The 20,973-nt window shown below is 44.8% G+C and overlaps 1 protein-coding gene, 1 long non-coding RNA gene and 4 other non-coding genes across 6 annotated transcripts in view; 1 reads left to right on the forward strand and 5 right to left on the reverse strand.

Moving 5' to 3' along the window:
* Positions 1–2,965: 2,965 nt before the first annotated feature.
* Positions 2,966–3,056, reverse strand: LOC134566233 (small nucleolar SNORD12/SNORD106). The gene has a single exon (XR_010083992.1). It is a non-coding gene; the product is annotated as a small nucleolar SNORD12/SNORD106 (small nucleolar RNA).
* A 189-nt stretch (positions 3,057–3,245) lies between these two features.
* LOC134565973 (uncharacterized) lies at positions 3,246–4,473 on the reverse strand. Its single transcript, XR_010083980.1, has 3 exons — positions 4,399–4,473; positions 3,812–3,892; positions 3,246–3,533 (listed from the first exon to the last, which is right to left on the reverse strand). It is a non-coding gene; the product is annotated as an uncharacterized LOC134565973 (long non-coding RNA).
* LOC134566232 (small nucleolar SNORD12/SNORD106) lies at positions 3,601–3,689 on the reverse strand. The gene has a single exon (XR_010083991.1). It is a non-coding gene; the product is annotated as a small nucleolar SNORD12/SNORD106 (small nucleolar RNA).
* Positions 3,972–4,063, reverse strand: LOC134566231 (small nucleolar SNORD12/SNORD106). The gene has a single exon (XR_010083990.1). It is a non-coding gene; the product is annotated as a small nucleolar SNORD12/SNORD106 (small nucleolar RNA).
* A 47-nt stretch (positions 4,474–4,520) lies between the features above and the next one.
* Positions 4,521–4,613, reverse strand: LOC134566230 (small nucleolar SNORD12/SNORD106). The gene has a single exon (XR_010083989.1). It is a non-coding gene; the product is annotated as a small nucleolar SNORD12/SNORD106 (small nucleolar RNA).
* A 3,502-nt stretch (positions 4,614–8,115) lies between these two features.
* LOC134566218 (retinol dehydrogenase 10-like) overlaps positions 8,116–20,973 on the forward strand; it is a 28,915-nt gene continuing 16,057 nt past the window's right edge. The window contains exons 1-2 of the mRNA XM_063425926.1: positions 8,116–8,331; positions 9,290–9,787. Coding sequence (XP_063281996.1) covers positions 8,116–8,331; positions 9,290–9,787 — 714 coding nt within the window. The remainder of the gene's footprint in view (positions 8,332–9,289; positions 9,788–20,973) is intronic.

Raw genomic sequence — 20,973 nt, forward strand, 5'->3', positions numbered from 1 at the left:
GCCGCCGCATTCATTATAGACTGTAATGGGGCAAGTTGGAAGCATGCAAGACCCCTGAGAAGCAGATTACAGTAGTCAAGTTTTTTTTTTGTCCCCCCCCACCACACGCGTTTTATCTTTTCTAAAAGTTAGAACAAAGTAAAACGGCCAGTACTACAAACATGTTAAATCATTACAGTAAAATGTCCTAGAAAATGCAGTAAAAATATGCAAATATAAAGACAGTATGTTCTTAATATTGCTTGAACAGTGCATTGCACAGACTAGCAATCAACTCAGCCAATGCTCACTGAATTTTCTATGCTATACTATACAACTGAACTCTCAATCAACCACCTTACATCTTGTAGTCATAAAATATATGTAAATAAAGCAGGGCTAACCATACCTCCCAAGTGTCCCAATTTAGGAGGGACAGTCCCTATTTTGAGACCAAATTCCTCTATCATTTTCTAGGAGCTCCATATTGTTACAATAAATGTGTTTGGAAATTAGTCTGTAAATAAGATACATTGTTCTTCTTATAAATTGCAATTAGTAAATCTAATATTTCTCAAAACAGCCCGCCCCTAGCTACACCCACCCCAAATGAAAGTGTCCCTCTTTGTCCATTTAATATGTTGGGAAGTATGGGGTTAATTGCCAGATTTAGACAATACCTTAATGTATACTGCACTGGACCCGTTAGTAGGACGAGCCACAATGTTTTGCCAATGATAAAGAAAGAATCACAGAATTTGTAGCTCATATACAAGTTGGAATAGTCTCCTGGCGCAGTCCTTTCATTCCGCGTTCCAACGCTAAACGATTCCCCAGCAAACCATCCTCTCTGTGCCGCTTGATCTAACGAGGAAGCGTTAACCTGAGCTGCAATAGACAACTTAACAGCTTCAGCTTAATGCTTTAAGGCCATCGTAGTGCCCATCGCTGGTATAACAAAGTGTGATCCGCCTTAGTCACTCCCCCAGTACGAGCCAGGGACCGTTACAGTTTAACACTGGCAGGATTAAGGACTCCAGACACTAATTAAACTGGTAGAATAGTGTCCATTGCCTTAAAAGCAGCTGGAAATACTTCGATAGCTTTAAAACACTAGTTTAAGCCAGTGATCAGACAGCATTCCCAGCTGCTGCACATCTCCAACAGGTAATGTGTGATACGATAACTGACTGTCTGTTGGTTATCGAGAAGTTCTGGAATGTTCCACAAATAAGTCTGGACCAGTCAGGTGACCAGTTGACTCTTGTTTTCCTGGCACTGCAGGACCCCTCTTGTGTCCCTCCCACCCACCATCCCAAGTTGCTGAAGGGGTTAAAATCCCAACAGTGACTTACCGGAGTCCCGCACCAATGTCCTTCAGCGCTGGTCAGGCTTCGCCTATGCTCTGCAATGGCTGCGTCTATTGGCATTTGGGCAACGCTGGAGGTACTCACATCGCGTGAGGACATCAAGCGCCGTTTAAAACACTTTGTTCTAGTAGACAGCCACTAGAGGACTTATAACCCTGCAATGTATAGATTGCAGTTTATGAAAACTGCAATAATTACACTTTAGGGTTAAGGGTAGTGGAAGTTGGCACCCAGACCACTCCAATGGGCAGAAGTGGTCTGGGTGCCTGGAGTGTCCCTTTAAGATCCCAGCCAGCTATAAGCACCCATCACTCAGAGGTAAAACATTCTATTCCTGAATAATTTTAGCAACTATCCTTGGTTCTAACATATTGAAGAGTCAGTCATGCAAACTCATCTCTTAAAAGGGAAACGATTGTCAACACTACAGCACCCCATGATGTAGGTGTTTCACTTACCCAATTCCAGTGCCCATGTCCCTGGTTCAGGCTCCACCTCCACCAATAACCATTAGCTTTGCTATTGGTTTTCAGGCAATGCTGGTTGTCCTCATGCATTGTCCGAGGACATCCAGTGTCAGGTGACTAAAAGTTGCCAACAGCCTGCAAGTCCTCTAGTGGCTGTTTGGAAGTCACTAGGTAAGTTAACCCTGGCAGGTAATTAAACTGCAATAAATACAATCTCAGGGTTACAGAATAAGGATCACTGCACCCAGACCACTTCAATGAGTTCATCTTATTTAATCTCACCACGAGACCCAGTAATCAACATAGGTCATTTTTAGACAAGTTCTCTATCAAGGTTACCAGCCATTTTTAGGTGGACAAGGAAACATTGGATCATTTAACATTTTGGTGTTCCCTTAATCATGTAGGGTCTACTATCCGTAAAATGCTTCCTTAGTGTGCAGCATGGAAACATTTTATGCCTAGTAACGGCAAAAGTGAAACCAGTTTTTTTTTCATGCAGGCTCTGTCAATCATAGCCAGGGGAGGTGTGGCTAGGGCTGCATAAACAGAAACAAAGTGATTTAACTCCTAAATGACAGTGAATTGAGCAGTGAAATTGCAGGGGAATGAGCTATACACTAAAACTGCTTTATTTAGCTAAAGTAATTTAGGTGACTATAGTGTTCCTTTAATGCTTAGAATCACAATACTGCGCAAAAGTAATTCATGAGATCAATTGCTAAAAAGACTTTTATTAATTCACAAAGCAGAAAATGAATGCAGATAAATCCTCCAAACATTAATTTGCACTATGCAGTCAGGCAGGCTGCAAACAATACAAGCTTGTATTTAATGTGGCGTTATTAGGTTTGAGTGACTGTACTGCCACCAAGACATTTCCCAACTCCTGATGCAGCGTTTCGTCCCAAGACTGCCCATCATTCTGCAGCGAGTGTGGCAACATGTTCATGCGCTCAAGACTTCAGTCTTTACACAGGACAGCTCCAGCTGGGGAGACGTCTGAGACAGCATCCTGTGATCTTGCAATACAGGCCATTGCTTCATTGGATCCTAAGAGAATGTAAATGAAAGTGTTAGTGTCTCAAAAGAAAAAAGAGAAAAGTAATCTAGATATCAAGTGTAAACCAAAAGACTAAGGACATCTCATCTGCGTATCAGACAGTTTGGCTTAATTCAAGTTTAAGTCACCACAGTCGATCTGCTGGGGAAAAAAGTTTCAGTCATCATATACAGCAGCATGAGATCAGGGAGCCCAGATTGGACTAAAGATTAATATTTACATTAGCATCAAGCAGCATCCAGTGAGAATTTGGACTTTTATTCCAATTATGTCTCAGTATTGATAACTAGGTAGACATGGCACCGCAAACTATGATAGTGACCTACAGTTATTGTGCCAGGAGTCCAGGGTGCTGCCCAGTGTTCAGAGTTGGTTTAACATTTCCACGTACTACGTTATAACAGGTCTGGACGCTATTCATTGGTTAGGAGCTGCCAGGTTAGTCACTGTTTGGCCATGCAGCTTCATCATGGTAACAATGTGTTCATTGGCAAAGTATTTTCCAATACAATCTATAAAGATCTTACAGCTACTACACAGAACAAAAACCTTATCCAGAATTTACACTCACTTTGTTGCAAGTCTCTGGATCCTACAGGTTCACATTTCCTTTCGAGAGATTGGAGTGGCACAAGCCACTTTCTCCATGGGTCCCTGTGTAACAAAATAAAAGTGTTAGCACAAACCAAGTCTTCCTGCAGGGTCCAGTATTAGCATGTCTGCTGATGTCAGACAAGACTGGCTTAAAAAGCATCAAAATCAACATTATCGATCTGATGGGGAAAAAAGTTTAGTCATCATACAGTCAGCATTACTCAAATTAATCAGCCATGTGCCCACAGTTTGGAGATCGCTTGGAGGTACCATAGAACAGCAAGCTTATTTCTCCCAGAAACAAATACCCAGTATATTAATCACAACCTTCAACTCACCTCATCAGGGAGAATTCTGTTCAATAGGTCACATCTGGATTTTTAGATCAGTCAACTGCTTTTTCCATTGCTACAAGATAACTGAAACAAAAAAAAAAAAAAAAAAAACACGACTTTTATAAACTGCATCCATTCTGTGTGCAAGATACAAAGTGATTCATGCTGACGATCAGACAAAACTGGCTTAAAAGCATCACAAATCAACATTATCGATCTGATGGGGAAAAAAGTGTGGTCATCACACAGTCAGCAATATTCTCCAACCAGCTCTGGCTCAGACCGTCTGCCTACAGTTATTGTCTTCATACTGGCCGGACATGCTTTGAGATGCCTTAACATGGCGTTCGTAACTTGAATTTAATAAAAACATGACCGATAATGGATTTCCTTCGGGCAGTATTACTACAAGACACAAGGCAGCACATGTTCTGAGCCCAGCTGTGGAATTTCATTTAAATACACCAAGTCAGCTTTCCACAAATGCCACTAAATAGTCAATCTGGCCATTTGCAGAAAGTTAACAGAATTTAAGTGCATTTTCCTGAATGCTGAACGAGTTTTATTCAATAATAAAAGTATCTACTAACCATCTCATCCATTGTCCGAGTAGTTAAAATTATTCGCACAGTTCTTCAGTTTATCCTAGAGAGAAAGAAGGTAATTTTAATAAAACCAAAACAAAAAGGATGAGAGAATGAGATGAAGAGCTGCTGATGGGTCAGACAAAACTGGCTTTAAAAGCATCACAAATCAACATTGTCGATCTGATGGGGAAAAAAGGTCAGTCATCACACACATCAGCAAAACAACTGCACTGCTCTCCCTTTAATGCACAGCATATCAATAGACAAGAATTTTAAATCTTTAAACACAGGATGCCCCCAATAAAGGGCCAGTATTACAGATCCCCCCCCCCCCCCCAATAAAGGGCCAGTATTACAGATCCCCCCCCCCAATAAAGGGCCAGTATTACAGATCCCCCCCCCCCAATAAAGGGCCAGTATTACAGATCCCCCCCCCCCAATAAAGGGCCAGTATTACAGATCCCCCCCCCCCCAATAAAGGGCCAGTATTACAGATCCCCCCCCCAATAAAGGGCCAGTATTACAGATCCCCCCCCCCCCCCAATAAAGGGCCAGTATTACAGATCCCCCCATTAAAAGGCCAGTATTACAGATCACCCCATTAAAAGGCCAGTATTACAGATCACCCCATTAAAAGGCCAGTATTACAGATCACCCCATTAAAAGGCCAGTATTACAGATCACCCCATTAAAAGGCCAGTATTACAGATCACCCCATTAAAAGGCCAGTATTACAGATCACCCCATTAAAAGGCCAGTATTACAGATCACCCCATTAAAAGGCCAGTATTACAGATCACCCCATTAAAAGGCCAGTATTACAGATCACCCCATTAAAAGGCCAGTATTACAGATCACCCCATTAAAAGGCCAGTATTACAGATCACCCCATTAAAAGGCCAGTCACAGTGTGGGCTGATAGGCCAACCTGAATAATGAAGGCAGTATAAAGCAAGCTATGAAAGGGTTAATGACACACTGACTATAATATCCCTATAAACGCTGCTGTGGCACAGTGACAGTGGATATAAACACACGGTGAGGCCGGATGGAGCCGGATTGAGATCCACACTTACCATCAGGCGTGCAGGCAGCAGAGAGAATGAGAGCCTGCAGGTCAGCGCATTTTATACCCAGCGTGACGCAGCGCACGCGCACTGCGCTGCCTGCATCTGGCCAGCCAATCACAGCGTGGATACGGTGCGTTCCAGCACGGCGGCGCAGCGTTCGGCCGCTCTACGTACATGCGCAGTGGGCTTGGACCATTAATGGGCACTGCGCATGCTCAATGACCTCTAGAGGCAAGGCTAGATTGTTTTAACCCCTTCAGTGCTGGACAGAACAACAATGTGAAAATAAACTAAATTCTATCATTACAGATAACACAAAATAAAAATATTATCACTAAAAGCAGATAATACTGATTCCTCACAGAATCCTAGTGATGGATAATGGCTCCAGATCTTCTAGTTTGGGTTAAAATGTGATCCTGGTAAAATCTCCAATGTTTGCAGTTTAACAATTAATAGCAAATTGTGGGCTGTGAGCGTGGCTGAGGTCAAACCCTCCTAGTCCGGGTGATAGACTCCTATTTATGTGGTTATTTGCTGAGCTGTGAATTGGGGTCACCGCGGAACTATCCGCAAAAAGCGTAGCGCGATCGCATCATTAGACATGTCTGTGCTACGGTAACGGGGCCGTGCTCCCTGTAGGGTCTGCCCTCAGCGGGACGGACAGCGATATTGGGGGGTCACTGCACTGCCCACCGTGCAAGAGAAATCTGCGCTTTTACAATCAGGGGCAGGAACAGCCGGAGGTTTTCTTCTACTTCAGTTATTGGAATTGTCAGCACTGCTAAGCTAGCCTGCCTTTCCCAGCTCATTGAGAATTGTAGGAAAACCGCGACCGTGTGCGCATACTCCCAGCTCCAGCTCATTGAGAATTGTAGGAAAACCGCGACCGTGTGCGCATACTCCCAGCTCCAGCTCATTGAGAATTGTAGGAAAACCGCGACCGTGTGCGCATACTCCCAGCTCCAGCTCATTGAGAATTGTAGGAAAACCGCGACCGTGTGCGCATACTCCCAGCTCCAGCTCATTGAGAATTGTAGGAAAACCGCGACCGTGTGCGCATACTCCCAGCTCCAGGCCTCCAGCTCAGTGAGAGGCGTAGGAAAACTGCGACCGTGTGCGCATACTCGCAGCTCCAGCTCATTGGGAATCGTAGGAAAACCGTGACCGCGTGTGCGCATACTCCCAGCTCCAGCTCATTGAGAATTGTAGGAAAACCGCGACCGTGTGCGCATACTCCCAGCTCCAGGCCTCCAGCTCAGTGAGAGGCGTAGGAAAACTGCGACCGTGTGCGCATACTCGCAGCTCCAGCTCATTGGGAATCGTAGGAAAACCGTGACCGCGTGTGCGCATACTCCCAGCTCCAGCTCAGTGAGAAGCGTAGGAAAACCGCGACCGTGTGCGCATACTCGCAGCTCCAGTTCATTGAGAATCGTAGGAACACCTCGCCCATGTGCGCATACTCGCAGCTCCAGCTCTTTGAGAATCGTAGGAAAACCGCGACCGTGTGCGCATACTCGCAGCTCCAGCTCAGTGAGAATCGTAGGAAAACCGCGACCGTGTGCACATACTCGCAGCTCCAGCTCATTGAGAATCGTAGGAAAACTTCGACCGTGTGCGCATATAAAGACAAAATATACACCTTTTACACAAAAACCAGTGGATAAAACTTGAGTGGGTATATATAAACAAATGAATAAAAATAAATACCCAAAAATATGTGGGAGTATGAAGATTCCTCTGTATCTTCAGGATAAACACAAAATATAATAGAAAAATCTCCCCATATATATACGTTGGATGTAGACAGGAGGATCAGTGTGGTCTTCTTTATCCCAGCATATTGACTTTAAGGGAAAGAAGATAAAAGAACATAGTGTACCACTTTAAAATATAGTAAAACACTTTATTGTCTGCACTTACAACATGCAAGAAGGTTAAAAGCCCATCAGATAATGTTGTGAACTTCTTGGTAGATCTCCCAGTCGGAAATGCAGGAAACCAAATTGAAGAAAACACGAACAAAATAAATAAGAATTCAAATAAAGTCAAAAGTCCGTAAATAAAGTGTTCTTTGCCGCCCTACGCGTTTCGTCCTACGACTTCGTCAGGGGCATCCGGCTGGTGTGATACACTCTGTGATACACTATACTCGCAGCTCCAGTTCATTGAGAATCGTAGGAACACCTCGCCCATGTGCGCATACTCGCAGCTCCAGCTCATTGAGAATCGTAGGAAAACCGCGACCGTGTGCGCATACTCGCAGCTCCAGCTTATTGGGAATCGTAGTAATACCGCGACCGTGTGCGCATGCTCGCAGTTCCAGCTCAGTGAGAGGCATAGGAAAACCACGACCGTGTGCGCATACTTGTAGCTCCACCTCAGTGAGAGGCATAGGAAAACCGCGACCGTGTGCGCATACTCGTAGCTCCAGCTCAGTGAGAGGCATAGGAAAACCACGACCGTGTGCACTTACTCGCAGCTCCAGGTCAGTGAGAGGCGCAGGAAAACCGCGACCGTGTGCACATGCTCTAGCTCAGTGAGAGGCTTCTGATTAGTGTATTTCCTGGATAAGAGGGGATGCATTACCAAGGCTGCAGATAACAGGTCTGCAGCTGTTTTTATTCCTAAACTACCCCCCCAAAAAAACATGAGGCTCAATACTGTGTTTTCCGATGACACCAAGATCGACGTCTCTTTACTTGACCTCTCGCCTTCTCTCCTTAATCATGTCACCAGCTGCCTCTCGTCCAACTGCAACTGGATGGCTGCTCACGTTCTAAAACTCAATCTCTCAAACACAGAATGTCTCCGTCAATCCTCGTACTGGTTCCCTATACATTCCTGGATTCAGTTTGAAATCCAGGTCAGTGTCCATATGACAGCGCCCAGGCTGTTTATCCGCCCCTGATAAACGTGTCCATTCCTGACCATTCCTCTCTAACTCCTGCCTCTCCTTGGTTCGCATTTCCAACTCCCATTTCCAAGAGTTCTGTAGTAGGGCTGTGCATTTTTTAGAATTTTCTTCTACAGTCAATTATATCCCATCTCCTTTACATTGTTAGCCTGTTCGAGCAGGACTCTCGCTACATCTCGTTCCTGTAAGTCAAACTTGCGAGCCAAATTACTATGTATCGTGAACCTATTGTACAGCGCTGTGGAAAATGTTGGTGCTTTATTAATAATAAAAAAATAAAAGGTGGTGAGTTCTTTTCCAATCAGCCTAACTCTTGCAGTATGGTTCTCCCTCTACCAGTCTCCCTTCTTTGTTGAGCATACCTCTCTGTTGGGATGGGCAGGACAGATTTGTGTCATTGACTCAACCGAAAGATGAGTGGAATTCACTGGCCATTCTAGTATAAATGCACACCAGACTGCCTGCCAATCAGGTAGGCCACTCACTGAGGGCGTGAGCGGTGGACACTAGGGAAATAAATCAGCACGGCAAGACAGGACTCGAAAACCAGGACTGTCCCCCTGAAATCAGGATGGCTGGTAGGCCTGCTCACAGTCCCACTATCCACAGTCTTCTCCGAACCTTTGTCTCTCCTCAATCTTCACTCTTACCCATTCTTTCTTTGCTAGTGTCTCGTTCCAATGTTCTTCATAGTCCATAAAAACCTTATTCATTTACAGAGCCCTGTGTGATCAGACTGCACAGCAATTATAAATATGTTCCTTCTGTACAACCTTAATCTAAAAAGAAGCATTAATACAAATTGGACTAATACCCTCACTGCCAATCAATGGTGCTATTGTGTTATGTGAAGTTCCCATTTAGCACTGTTTTGCACCATGTAATCTCTTAATCCGGTGATCCCGAGTATATAGACTGCGTGAAGTACACCATTGTATTGAACATTTCTGCAGCCATGATCATTGTAAGAGATATATTGTCCTTGCTTTGGGAGGTTTGGGGGTGCATCGTACCATCGGTACTGAGACTGATCGTGAAACCGGCTGAAAAAAATGTGCAAAACGAGATTTGTCTGATTACTGGCGCAGCTGGTCGGAAAGGGAAACATTTTGCACTTGGGTTTGCGAAAAAAGGAGCGACTCTTGTATTATGGGACGTTGATGTAGAAGGGAATGAAAATACCGCCCGAGCAGCGAGAAAATTGGGGGTGCGTGTGCATGCGTATATTTGCGACGTTAGCCAGAGACAGCAAGTCTACCAAGTGGCTGAAAGAGTTAAACAAGAGGTGGGCGACGTGACGATCTTGATTAACAACGCCAGGGTGGTGACAGGGGGATCGTTCCTGAGATGTGATGATGAAGGTCTGGAGAAAGCTATGACGACAAATTGTCACAGCAATTTCTGGGTAGGAGAAGTTTTATTATTAGGATCGGAGGGAGAACATCCAGAGAGCTAACCTTACTTCACTAATGTGCAAATTGGGAGAAATTCAAAGTGGACTTCAATTTCAGGTCAAATAACCAAACGGCAAAAATGCTCCAAGTCACCTCTGCTTTTACCTCGGCTAATTTGGCCTAAAATCTGAAATTTCACCTTATATTTTTATTTTTGAGGTTTTATTCACCAAACAGGCAATTGTGTATAAAAGGGAATTACAATTTGAAGCCAAATTGCAATTATATATATTTTTTTTTTTACCAAAGATGTAGATTACAATTTAGGGAATAATCCCCATTTGTTGATCGTATATCTCCAGTTTCTGTTCCGTATTGCTCAATTTGTTGTTTAGTTACATAACTGAGGAATATTGCACCGACCCACAATCTATAAAACTGACTCTCTCCAATCAGACCAAAACTGTTTGAGAGTCTCAGCGCCTGCTTGGAAAGGGATCAATATTAATGTGTTAGACACGATAAACAGTCAGCAAAGTACTTGTATGCATGGTATAGTATAATCACTAACACACTGTGTGCATGGTATAGTATAATCACTAACACACTGTGTGCATGGTATAATATAATCACTAACACACTGTGTGCATGGTATATTATAATCACTAACACACTGATTGTGTGCATGGTATATTATAATCACTAACACACTGATTGTGTGCATGGTATAGTATAATCACTAACACTCTGATTGTGTGCATGGTATAGTATAATCACTAACACTCTGATTGTGTGCATGGTATAGTATAATCACTAACACACTGATTGTGTGCATGGTATAATATAATCACTAACACACTGATTGCGTGCATGGTATAGTATAATCACTAACACTCTGATTGTATGCATGGTATAGTATAATCACTAACACGCTGATTGTATGCATGGTATAGTATAATCACTAACACTCTGATTGTGTGCATGGTATAGTATAATCACTAACACTCTGATTGTATGCATGGTATAGTATAATCACTAACATACTGTGTGCATGGTATAGTATAATCACTAACACTCTGATTGTGTGCATGGTATAATATAATCACTAACACACTGATTGTGTGCATGGTATAGTATAATCACTAACACACTGATTGTGTGCATGGTATAGTATAATCACTAACACACTGATTGCGTGCATGGTATAGCATAATCACTAACACACTGATTGTGTGCATGGTATAGTATAATCACTAACATACTGTGTGCATGGTATAGTATAATCACTAACACTCTGATTGTGTGCATGGTATAATATAATCACTAACACACTGATTGTGTGCATGGTATAGTATAATCACTAACACACTGATTGTGTGCATGGTATAGTATAATCACTAACACACTGATTGCGTGCATGGTATAGCATAATCACTAACACACTGATTGTGTGCATGGTATAGTATAATCACTAACATACTGTGTGCATGGTATAGTATAATCACTAACACTCTGATTGCGTGCATGGTATAGTATAATCACTAACACACTGATTGTGTGCATGGTATAGTATAATCACTAACACACTGATTGTGTGCATGGTATAGTATAATCACTAACACTCTGATTGTATGCATGGTATAGTATAATCACTAACACACTGTGTGCATGGTATATTATAATCACTAACACACTGATTGTGTGCATGGTATAGTATAATCACTAACACACTGATTGTGTGCATGGTATATTATAATCACTAACACACTGATTGTGCGCATGGTATAGTATAATCACTAACACTCTGATTGTGTGCATGGTATAGTATAATCACTAACACACTGATTGTGTGCATGGTATATTATAATCACTAACACACTGATTGTGCGCATGGTATAGTATAATCACTAACACTCTGATTGTGTGCATGGTATAGTATAATCACTAACACACTGATTGTGTGCATGGTATAGTATAATCACTAACACTCTGATTGTGTGCATGGTATAGTATAATCACTAACACTCTGATTGCGTGCATGGTATAGTATAATCACTAACACACTGATTGCGTGCATGGTATAGTATAATCACTAACACACTGATTGCGTGCATGGTATAGTATAATCACTAACACACTGATTGTGTGCATGGTATAGTATAATCACTAACACTCTGATTGTGTGCATGGTATAGTATAATCACTAACACACTGATTGTATGCATGGTATAGTATAATCACTAACACTCTGATTGTGTGCATGGTATAGTATAATCACTAACACACTGATTGTATGCATGGTATAGTATAATCACTAACACTCTGATTGTGCGCATGGTATAGTATAATCACTAACACTCTGATTGTGTGCATGGTATAGTATAATCACTAACACACTGATTGTGTGCATGGTGTAGTATAATCACTAACACTCTGATTGTGTGCATGGTATAGTATAATCACTAACACTCTGATTGCGTGCATGGTATAGTATAATCACTAACACACTGATTGTGCGCATGGTATAGTATAATCACTAACACTCTGATTGTGTGCATGGTATATTATAATCACTAACACACTGATTGTGTGCATGGTATAGTATAATCACTAACACACTGATTGTGTGCATGGTATAGTATAATCACTAACACTCTGATTGTGTGCATGGTATAGTATAATCACTAACACACTGATTGTATGCATGGTATAGTATAATCACTAACACTCTGATTGTGTGCATGGTATAGTATAATCACTAACACACTGATTGTATGCATGGTATAGTATAATCACTAACACTCTGATTGTGTGCATGGTATAGTATAATCACTAACACACTGATTGTGTGCATGGTATAGTATAATCACTAACACACTGATTGTGTGCATGGTATAGTATAATCACTAACACTCTGATTGTATGCATGGTATAGTATAATCACTAACACTCTGATTGTGTGCATGGTATAGTATAATCACTAACACACTGCTTGTGTGCATGGTATAGTATAATCACTAACACACTGATTGTGTGCATGGTATAGTATAATCACTAACACACTGATTGTGTGCATGGTATATTATAATCACTAACACACTGATTGTGCGCATGGTATAGTATAATCACTAACACTCTGATTGTGTGCATGGTATAGTATAATCACTAACACACTGATTGTGTGCATGGTATAGTATAATCACTAACACTCTGATTGTGTGCATGGTATAGTATAATCACTAACACTCTGATTGCGTGCATGGTATAGTATAATCACTAACACACTGATTGCGTGCATGGTATAGTATAATCACTAACACACTGATTGCGTGCATGGTATAGTATAATCACTAACACACTGATTGTGTGCATGGTATAGTATAATCACTAACACTCTGATTGTGTGCATGGTATAGTATAATCACTAACACACTGATTGTATGCATGGTATAGTATAATCACTAACACTCTGATTGTGTGCATGGTATAGTATAATCACTAACACACTGATTGTATGCATGGTATAGTATAATCACTAACACTCTGATTGTGCGCATGGTATAGTATAATCACTAACACTCTGATTGTGTGCATGGTATAGTATAATCACTAACACACTGATTGTGTGCATGGTGTAGTATAATCACTAACACTCTGATTGTGTGCATGGTATAGTATAATCACTAACACTCTGATTGCGTGCATGGTATAGTATAATCACTAACACACTGATTGTGCGCATGGTATAGTATAATCACTAACACTCTGATTGTGTGCATGGTATATTATAATCACTAACACACTGATTGTGTGCATGGTATAGTATAATCACTAACACACTGATTGTGTGCATGGTATAGTATAATCACTAACACTCTGATTGTGTGCATGGTATAGTATAATCACTAACACACTGATTGTATGCATGGTATAGTATAATCACTAACACTCTGATTGTGTGCATGGTATAGTATAATCACTAACACACTGATTGTATGCATGGTATAGTATAATCACTAACACTCTGATTGTGTGCATGGTATAGTATAATCACTAACACACTGATTGTGTGCATGGTATAGTATAATCACTAACACACTGATTGTGTGCATGGTATAGTATAATCACTAACACTCTGATTGTATGCATGGTATAGTATAATCACTAACACTCTGATTGTGTGCATGGTATAGTATAATCACTAACACACTGCTTGTGTGCATGGTATAGTATAATCACTAACACACTGATTGTGTGCATGGTATAGTATAATCACTAACACTCTGATTGCGTGCATGGTATAGTATAATCACTAACACTCTGATTGTATATGGTATAGTATAATCACTAACACTCTGATTGTGTGCATGGTATAGTATAATCACTAACACTCTGATTGTATGCATGGTATAGTATAATCACTAACACGCTGATTGTTAGTGATTATACTATACCATGTACACAATCAGTGTGTTAGTGATTATACTATACCATGCACACACTCTGATTGTGTGCATGGTATAGTATAATTTGTGCATGATATAGTATAATTCGTGCAGGATATAGTATAATTCGTTCATGATATAGTATAATTTGTCTTAGCTGAACAGATCTTCCTTAGATCGAAAATAGTCTATAAAGTGCTCTCTCTATTCCATATTGAAGAAGCCTTGCAGGCGAAACGCGTTTGTGGATATTTTATACTGTGTATTTTATTCAGTAAAGATTTTTTGGTCACCTTTTATTGTGCCAATCATCTTTTAGTACACTTTATTTTTTGAAATGTTTTATTTTTTTTGTGCATAGGAATAGTATAAACAGGCTTGAAGTGCCCCGATAGCAGTCCGATAGCAGTCCTCAGGCATATCTCCTCGTGGGACATTTAGGTAACAGGCACAGTTTTATATTATGAACATGCTAGGTCAATAATATCATTAAGCATCAGCATTAAAAGGGAGTGTGCAATGATGGCATTATCTCGTTAAGTAAATGAATCATGTTAACACGGCTTGTGAGCAGTGGGCTTGCCAGAGGAGCTTGAATAGTTTTAACAATTATTTAGGCTAGTCTGCCCATGTATGTTGGGTTTATGATTATGACTGAAGTGGTGTAGCATATTAATTGAGAGTGTGTAGGTCGTGTTACATGCTAGCGAGGTGTGCTATAACAGGCTATGTACACATCAGCAGGTATATTGTCTATCATGCAAACAGAGCCCGACTTTCTGATTCTGATCAATGTGGTGTTACAAGCCAATTGGACTAGCTCAAAATTAACTGGGTACGGCCATGCTTTTGCGTAGCTTCAATTCCTGGGTAGGATAAGGCACTGTTACCTTGCTCGGGATCACCTGGCACTGTCAGCCAATGTCTCAGCTTGGCACAGCCTGAAAGTCCCTGTGAGTCTCTGGTTGTATGAATCAGCCGATGCCCTGTCTGGACGGTGTGGTTGCTTGTTTAGGGTGGTCATCGAGTGTGGCCGTGGGGGTCCTGGGTGCTGGGGTCTGTCTGGACATGGTCTTGCGGCCCTGCCGGGCATTGTTTGCGCTTGCCTGCTTTCGGAGTCTGTCTTCCGATGGGTAGTGCAGTCTGTGCACTCCGGCCCTGGGGCTTCCGTAATGGGCCCAAGTTCAGTCCTACAGAGGAGCGTCTGGATCTGTGGTGTGTTGTTTGTGCCCTTCTGCCCCGGCGCTGTATGGGAGCTGGTGCTCTTGTGCCACGAGCCTGGGTTCCGTAGTGGCCCAGGGTCTTCCCTGACGGGATGTTGCGGTGGGTGTTTTTCTCAGTTTTCGGTCGGTTAACTCTTGTCCCTTTCCGCCGGTGTGGCTGGCACCTATGGGGTGTTGCCCCTATTGCTCCCAGCCCGGGAGGGCCCCTATCTCGAGGGTTTGTCGCTTGGTGCTCCTTGGCGCCCCGAGGAGGTTTCCCAGGTCTCCCCTCCTCTTGGACTGTGTGTCTCGCCGGCTTCACGCTGTTTGGCCCTGCTGACAGCATGTGTGCCTGTAGCTTGGCCCAAAAACAGTCAAATATTTCACTGATTGAGTCTCTTGCCTGGGCGTCGATGCCTTGTCTGGCAGGCCGTTGCTAGTCTCGCATGCTGGTTGTGCTTGGGTCCGCCATCTTGGGTGCCCCAGCTCCCACCTTGCTTGAAGGGGTTGCAGGCATACTCATGTGGTGCAGAGTGTGGGGCTCAGTCCATGGGGGGGTGAAAATATATTATACACGCTTGCGGCTGTTTGCCTGTGGCGGGAAAGCGTCCGTCTTTCCTCGCCTCCTCCTGAGTTAGGCCTCACTCTGCCGCTGTTGAGCTTGATCATCCTGGGTGTCGGGTTTGGTGTCGATTGGGTTCCGGCAGGTGTCCCCTGTGTCGTGGGCACATTGGTAGGAGGAATTTAGCTCAGTAACTCGGAAGGTAGGCATTATCAGCGCCCGTGTGGCAGGAGCTCCTGCTGCACACGTCTTGCCAGTTCGATGGTTAGGCTCCGCCCCTGTGACACTTTATATTTTTTACCTGGCATTTTTACTATCCTGGACTCCAAGTAATGCTAGGTGGGGATCAAACCACCAACGCTATCATCAAGGAGAAGTTTGCCTGCTCCATTCTTGAGAGTACCATTTTTGTGTCAATCAGTTTTTATTCAGTTGTCAAAGGTAACAATAATAGGCATAGTAAAAACAATTTTTGATCTTTACAGTGGTGACATAGTTAAACAGGGAAACATGAGGTTAGTAATCTGTACACATTAGTGGGGTATGTTAAGTGGTATTCAGGTTAACGTAGTCATTCAGCCTTGAAATGAGGTCAGTTTCTGGTATACAAGAACACGATTTTGTGGAGGGGCTACCCTCCAGAACAGGTGTCATCCCTTCTCCATATACGTCAGGGTTTGTGTGTGAGCGCAAAGGTTAGAAAACCCTTTAGGGCGAATGCTATCCTGAGCTAACGTTCTAGTGTGTGCGTTTGGCGAAGTTTTAGGGTAGGATTCTCTTAGGGCAGCTTCCAGCTAAGTGCTGGTATTGATTAGGTCATGTACGTGAGTAACTGCCTGCGTTAGCCATCTTGCGGTCAGCCCAGTCTCCGTCTCTGTAGGATGTTGCTCAGTTCCTGTATCTGTCCGGGTGTTTTGTCTCTTGTCTTAGTTGTGTTCTGACTTAACGATGGGTAGTCCGACCTCTCTCATTATCGTTTCCCGACCACCCTCTTCCAGTTGGTCTATCGAACCTGTCTGTACTGTAAATGCAATGGGCATCCCTGTCGGTGTGGTGTGGTAGCCAGGGTTCGCCCTATTTCGGTCTCGTCTAACTCTCTAGTCAAAATCCAACCCGTTGGGTTGTTCCGTCTCTCGTCTGGTATGTCAGGAAGGGGGGGGTGTACAGTATGGGGTGTTTGTGTCGGGGTAAGGGGTTGGAGGGGAAGGGCATGGGTCAATGAAGCTTCTGGCCAACAACCCGGGTGAGGTCCCCCCGGGCGTGCTCTAGTTCCATGTTCGGACAGCGCACGGTCTAGGTCATACGTCCTTTCGTACTGGGCCCAACTCCCGGAGCCCGGCATGCCCCTGTGTCTTTATGCTCTTCCCGTGGAAATGTAGTGCCTCCACGGGTACCATTGTAGGGCGCACTTGTCCGAACGTCCCTGCAGGGACGCAGTCAGTATTTCCATCTCATTAATAGATTCCACCTTATCAACCCATTGGCTGAAAGTGGGCACCGAAGCCCTATTCCAGTGCACGGGGATCAGGGCTTTTGCGGCATTCAGCATATGGATGGTCAGTGAGTGTTTATATTTCCTGGTGGGGACTGAGGTGTGGTGTAGGAGCATCGTCATAGGCAGTAGGGGGAGATCGCATCCAGTTATTTCTTTTATTTTCGAATTAATCTGTCGCCAGAATGGTACCAGTCGGGGGCATGACCACCATATGTGCACGGTCGTTCCCACAGCTGAGTTGCATCTCCAGCATGAGCCTGCGTTGTTGGCGAAGTGTCTCAAGATATCAGGCGTGCGGTACCAGTGGGACAACAGTTTATAACCGGTCTCCTGGACCTTAGAACTAATGGAGCATTTATGGGTGAGTAGTACGATCTTGTCCCACTCTTAATCCGTGAGTTGCGTGCCCGTTTCCCGTTCCCATTTGCTTCTGTAGCCCAAGGGGGTATTGTCCATGGTCTCTCGTAGAGTTTTGTACAGGAGTGACACTCCGTGGTCCAAGTGAGCTCGGTTTGTGCACAGCCGCTCGAAGCTAGTTAGTTGTCTGTGGAGATGGTTCTGACCCGCGATTCTGCCAACATACGTCCTCACCTGATGGTAGCGGAATTCGTCCAATTGTGTGGGTCGTGTATCTCCCAGTAAGTCGGGTAATGGTCTGAGCGTTGCTCCTGCGCACCACCGACTCACATAAATCCAATCGGGTTGCGGAAAGCCCTGGAAAGCTGCTGGGGGTAAACCTCCTGCCAGCTCCGGGTTGTGGGTGATAGGGGTCAGGGGGTTCGGTGACGTGGTTAGTTGCTGAGTGTGGCGGGTTTTGCACCAGGTCTTGAGGGTCGCGTCAATCATGGGGTTGTCTACGCGTAGCTCCGGGAAGGTGGCCCGGCCCAACCATAGTTTAGATGGAAACTGGCCTTGTGTTTGCTGGAGTTCCATTGCCACCCATTGCTTCGGGCTGTTACTAACGTGCCAGTCCACGATCCTATGCAGATGTGTGGCTTGGTAATAAGACTGAACCGACGGTAGTCCCAGCCCGCCGGCCGTCTTAGGACGTTCCATGACAGTCCTACGGATGCGTGAGGGTCTGTGATTCCATACAAATCCGCGAATGGTCGAGTCCGCATCCTTGAAGAATGTGTGTGGTATAGAGATAGGTAAGGTGGCGAAGAGATATAGCAGCCGTGGCAGCACGTTCATTTTGACCGCGTTAATACGGCCAAACCAGGTGATGTAGCTCGTCGTCCATCGCTGCAGGTCCTGCTTTATGCACTTTAGGAGGGGAAGGAAGTTCAGCTGGTAGACCAGTGATAGGTTTTTGGGCAGCCAGGTACCTAGTAACGCAGTTTCTCCGTGCACCAGGAGAAGGAGAATTGGTGCTAAGTCTGCGGGCGCCTTCTTCCTCCTGCATTATCGGCATCGCTTCCGACTTGTCCAGGTTGAGCTTCAGGTTGGATACTAGTCCGAAGCTGCGGAATGCCTGTAGGAGGTTGGGGACAGAGATCAGGGGCTGTTCAAGGAAGAACAGCATATCATCTGCATATGCCGCTACTCTATGTTCCACCTTACCTATGCGGACCCCCGTAATGCCCCCATCCCGTCTGACCGCCTCCAGGAATGGCTCCAGGGAGAGGGCAAACAGAAGGGGGGACAGGGGACATCCCTGGCGAGTCCCGTTACATATGGGGAACGGTTGCGACAGGCCTCCGTTCACTCGGATCCTAGCAGTCGGCGTCGAGTACAGGGCGGAGATCCAGGTGCGCATATGTGTCCCAAAGCCGAAGTGCCTTAGTGTTTCATTCAGGTATATCCAGTCTACTCGATCAAACGCCTTTTCGGCGTCCGTCGAGAGCAGTACTGTATCTCGGTCTTTGGATCTCGTGTAGTGTATAACGTTTAATGCGCGGATGGTGTCATCTCTGGCTTCCCGCCCCGGGATGAAGCCGACCTGATCTGGGTGTATTAGGTCCGGTAGGATCCTGGATATTCTCAGGTAGAGCGCCTTCGTGAACAACTTCAAATCTGCATTGAGCAATGAGATCGGCCTGTAGCTGGAACAGAGTGTGGGATCTTTCCCATCTTTAGGGATCACCGTGATCGTTGCCGCTAAGGTGTCTGATGGAAAGGCTCCGCCATCACATAAGGCATTGAGGCTCGTAAGGAGCCTGGGCAGGAGAACCTCTTGGAATGTCCGCAGGTACGTCAATGGGAGGCCGTCTGGGCCCGGTGCGGTTTTGAATGTTTCAAGGCTGCTGTGAGTTCCATTAAGGTCAAGGGTCCATCCAACTCCTCCGCAAGGTCCGGTGTGAGCTTGCGTGTGACGGTTTGTGATAGGTAGTCCGACACCCTCCGGCTATGTAGTCTCGCCGCATCTCCTGTTCGGGCCTGCGACTGATGGTAGAGGTCCTTATAGTATTCCCTAAAGGCTTCCATAATCCCCTCAGGCAACCTTGTGGATCGTCCCTGCGGGTTGTGGATTTTGAGTATGTGCTGAGTTCTCCTCTTTTCTCGGAGCATTTTCGCCAAAAGCCTGCCGCTCTTATTGGAATGCTCGTAGAAGAATCTCGCGGACTTCCGCAGGGTGTGTAACAGGCCTTGAGACAGGTGATCGGCCAGTGCCCTGCGGGCATCCGTGAGTTGTAGGTACACATTGTCATCCGCAGATGTTTTGTGGGAGTCTTCTAGGCCGGCTATTTTTTTGGTGAGATCGGAGATGATTTTGTTTCTGCTTTTCTGTCGTTGTGAGCCCAGGGCTATGAAGTGTCCTCTGATGACACACTTATGAGCTTCCCATAGCGTCAGGGGGGACATGTCCTCCGTGGCGTTTGTGTCGAAGTAGTCGGTGAGGGCCCGGCAGGTTGAGGTCCGAGCTTCCAAGTCATCCAATAAGGTCTCATTAAGTTTCCAGTGACGCTCCGCGGGTCTAAACAGCGGGGATTTCATCCGGATTAGGATGGGAGCATGGTCGGATTGCTGCATGATTCCAATTTTCGCATCCTGGAGGTGGGTCAGCCGTTCTTGGGGCAAAAATACGTAATCAATTCTGCTGTAGCGCTTGTGGACCGCCGAGTAGTACGAGAAGTCTTTGTCTTCTGGGTGTGCGACCCTCCAGCAGTCTTGGAGCCCTGCTTTGGCTAAGGAGTGTCGCATGGAGCGCAGGCAGTGATCTGGGATCGCGCTTGTGCCGGTTGAAGAATCCACGTTTGGATCCAGCGGGGCGTTGAGATCCCCAGCCATGACCAGCAGGCCCTCCCGGAATCTCTCAAGTTTGGCCAGGGTTTTAGCCAGGAAGACGTGCTGCTTGCGGTTAGGGCTGTATACACATGCGAAAGTATAAGGGGTGTCAGCAATGGTACCCTTAAGGAAGATATATCGACCATCCGTGTCCCTGCATGTGTCCGTGAGATTGAACGGTATCGTGTGCGCGAATAGTATCGCCACCCCTGTCTTCCGTGCGTCCGGGTGATTTGCGAAGTAGCCTTGCGGAAAGCGCCTATTT

This window comes from Pelobates fuscus, chromosome 6, assembly GCF_036172605.1.
Source record: "Pelobates fuscus isolate aPelFus1 chromosome 6, aPelFus1.pri, whole genome shotgun sequence".
NCBI lineage: Eukaryota > Metazoa > Chordata > Amphibia > Anura > Pelobatidae > Pelobates > Pelobates fuscus.